We start from the raw sequence: 3,592 nt of genomic DNA on the forward strand, positions 1-3,592 counted from the left end.
CCTACTAGAAATAACGAAAGATTTAATTTATGAATAAATGACATTTTTACCTCTTTTTTATTTTACTTTTTCAAGTTAATACATGAACTTTCAAAACGATTTTTTTCATGCTTTAACTTTGTTTTTATTTATTTATTGCATATTCGGTCCTTCCATCAATATTTTCGTCAAAAATTCTGTTAAATATGCATGTATTCAACATGTGATACTTTAGAAAGATAAATTATTATTTTTCCCTTGTTTTTATTATACCCATTTGTTTGATCCATTTCATTTATATTAAAAAAATTAATTTATGAAATTCCTCACTCTCGCTCTCGCCACCTTTATCATCTTCACCTTCACCTTCACCTGTACCCAAAAAAAAAAAAAAAAATTGGAGCTTTTTTGCTTTGTCAACAAATCGTCAAACAAACCCATATTAAAAAAAAATTCAGATTTCTTGCGAGATTCGGAGAAAAAAAAGTGAAGAAAATAAAAGAAGAGGGTAAAAATGGATAAAAAAAATTCTCCCTCTTCTTTTTATTAGTATTTTTGTTCAAATTATGATTTTGGTGCAAAATGCTGAGTAATGAAATCTCAAATAAAATCCACAAAACTAATGATGCTGTACTACTAAATACAAAAGTTTGGCCAGGTTTGATCGTGGAGTAAAGAGGGATGTATGTAGAAATCAGCCCATATACCAAATTTCAACCCAAGCCCGCTAGGGCTTTGTTGCCCATTTCAATTTAGGCCAATATTTTCTTGTTGGTTTTTTATTTTTTTACTTTTTAAAAAAGCTTGAACTTTACTGCAATTTTACTTCATCTGCGGGTATGCGCGATTTTTTTCCATTTGGGAACTTTTCTGTTTCATCTCCGGCGGCGGTTCTTCTTCTTCCGGCGAGCTTCTCTTCTCCGGGGAAGACAGCTTCTCTCTTATCCTTTTCTTTCCTCGCCGCAGGATCTCGCTCTTTCCCTTTCAGACCTCCTCTGTAAGTCACTAGTTTTGTTGCAGATAAATCATATCATTCATCATTACAATTTTCCATTGTAGCTCTTCTCGAACATTTCTCGACTCGAAACTTGTAGAAACTTCTCTAGGCTTTATAGCAGCCTAAGATTGCAGTATTATTGAAGTCAAAAATCGCAACGCTGACTGTGAAGAAATTCCATTTTTTCAGACTCTATCGATTGCGTGAATTCAACGATGAACAACCAACGCGGCCAACAAGATCATGTTAGGCAACATTTCTGTTTACTTAAATTTCTGAGTTCCGAGCCCTTGCATTGACGATTGACGAACGAAAGAACGAACTATCGTTGTGCTTTTGCAGGAAGAAGAACCAACTGTGCTTGGATTCGAAGTCCCGAAATCGCCGGATTCGAGCTACAACAATGCGTATCCCGGGACCGAAGACGAGGCACGAGACCCTCCACCGATCCCTCCCCATCTCCAACACCCCGTGCTCGGCGGCAAAGAGACCGAGGGTTCGATTCCAAATCCCCACAGCGCGGTTCTGAACCATCTCTACATCGAGAATCGAGAAGCGCCGCGCTCCGTCGTGGCGCTAGGGTTCACGCACCGCTTCCGTGCCAAGTACGTCACCGTCGTGCTCTACAAGCCGATTCCGAGGAGGTATTAGGGACCTAAAAATAGGACACAACTTTGCTTGGATTATAGTGAGAGGAATTAGCAGTGATAAATATTTAGTACAGAGAAAATGGAATATTTATGTGCACAGCCACCGAAGAATCAGATGCAGAAGAACTCGAGTTGAGTGAAACCCTTTCTTATTCTTCTTCTCCTTTCATTTATACATTTCTTGACTTTCTGGAGAATACTTACTCTTTCATGAGGGTCTGGTCTGTCTGCTATGTGTTTATACAAATTTAAACTGGTGAATCATGTTTTGAGTGTGATTCTGCTGGTTAGTTGATGATAATGATGAAAATTATAAAATTGATGGGTTACATTACTTGTCTTAAATCTGCTTAAACGTTCGTTCTGTAGCTGTAATCCAATGGGGGTAATCTTTGTTTGCCTCCATTGCTAGTTGGATAATCTACATGTTGAGTCTTTGACATTATCACTTATAGCCTCGTACTGTATAAGTTTTATACATTTGGTCGAATTGTACAATTGTACTCTATCCCTCAACGGCCGAGAGGAGACTTGTGCTGAAGATTTTGGACACTGGATTGTGGTTTTTTCTCTCTTATATTTAGTCCACGCGATGGATTTTCTCCGGCGAGATGGACTATTCGTATTTTTAGTAGTAAATTACTAATTCTAATTTATATATGTTTAGTTGGGCTGCCAAAATTTACTTGAAGAGATGGACCCAGGTACTCATTTGGCTTTTCAAAATAAAAATAAGATAGATATCTACTTTGTTTATATCTTTATTTAAGTGTTGATTGTTTTATAGTAAATTAAGAAGAAACTTTTTATAAGAAAAAGAAAAAGATTGAGGTATTATTATTATCATTATTATTGTTATTATTAGTGTACCCTTAAAAAAGGTTTGAAATAGCTTGATGGTTGTCTTCAGTTAAGTTATATAGTTTAACTATATATATATATATATATATATATATATATATATATATATATATATTAAAAATAATGTAATTCATATCTAATTCTCCTATAAGATGCATCCTGGGTTAATTTTAGCTATTTTCTTAGTTGGATAGAAAAAATGTAGTTTTAACTTAAAGAGTTCAAATGGACTATATGCCTAATTCTCTCTTAAATTAAAGATCTTCATGAACATGTCTACGTGGCTAGCCCCCTCTTTAATTAAATATCATCACTTTTTAAAGTTATTCATTAACTTATCAAACTCTCAACACTACAAACAGTTGAGGACGGCGATGAGTGGTTGAAAACTAGACAACAATCAGGTGATGGGCCAAGAGTACACGATGAATAAGTTATATGTTAGAGGGTAATTTAAGAATTTGAAAATATATAATGTTTTAGGTTGTTATATATCTTTTTTTTTTAATAGTATAAGTGGATTAAAATGCCATAATGACTAAAGTTTGTTAGATAGTAAAATTATAATCCACGTCCCTTAATTAAGATATAGATTTGAGCTCAATTTTCTTTGCTGAACGAGAATCATGGAACTTTGTGGGCTAATCCCAAAGCGGTATTACTTTGGGCTAAGGGACTTTGTGGGCTCATCCCAAAGGCGTACAAGCCCAAAATGGCTGGGTAATATATAATCCACTGCTATGATTATCCATTACTTTTTAGTGGAAATTAGAGCTACCTTATTTTAAACGTTTTTCCGAGAATATTTCACTTTTCATATTATGAGAAGATCTTATTTATAGCATATTCTTCTATATTTCCAGTTTTATTTAACATTTGTTCCCCCTTTATACCGGGTTTTATGGTTTAATTTTAACTTTTTTCTTATTTATTTACAGTTTCATCTTTCATGGAAAAATCATTTAAAAATTAAAAACAAGGACAAATTTTTAGAATATTCAGGAAATTACATCTGTAAGGTCTAAACACGATTTATATAAGGGCACTGTAGCAAAATAGCCAATTTGAAACTATAGATTTTGTTTTTAGCCTATGTTTCATAACT

General features: G+C 34.1%; 1 protein-coding gene across 1 annotated transcript; it reads left to right on the forward strand.

Annotated features, from left to right (window-relative positions):
* Positions 1–764: 764 nt before the first annotated feature.
* Positions 765–1,944, forward strand: LOC149382143 (5'-AMP-activated protein kinase beta-2 subunit protein). The gene is made up of 3 exons (XM_089600871.1): positions 765–976; positions 1,166–1,221; positions 1,319–1,944. Exons 2-3 carry the CDS (start codon positions 1,192–1,194, stop codon positions 1,625–1,627), a joined length of 339 nt encoding a protein of 112 aa, XP_089456997.1. The 5' UTR covers positions 765–976; positions 1,166–1,191; the 3' UTR covers positions 1,628–1,944.
* The last annotated feature ends 1,648 nt before the right edge of the window (positions 1,945–3,592 follow it).

The sequence above is a fragment of the Urtica dioica genome, chromosome 11 (assembly GCF_054948205.1).
Source record: "Urtica dioica subsp. dioica isolate 48M chromosome 11, U.dioica_male_clone48M_v1_H2, whole genome shotgun sequence".
NCBI lineage: Eukaryota > Viridiplantae > Streptophyta > Magnoliopsida > Rosales > Urticaceae > Urtica > Urtica dioica.

Bases quoted from the DNA above. Each gene is read 5' to 3' on its own strand.
- LOC149382143 (XM_089600871.1), top strand. From the start codon at position 1,192: ATGAACAACCAACGCGGCCAACAAGATCAT. The intron at 1,222-1,318 runs GTTAGGCAACAT...GTGCTTTTGCAG, and splicing joins AACGCGGCCAACAAGATCAT to GAAGAAGAACCAACTGTGCT.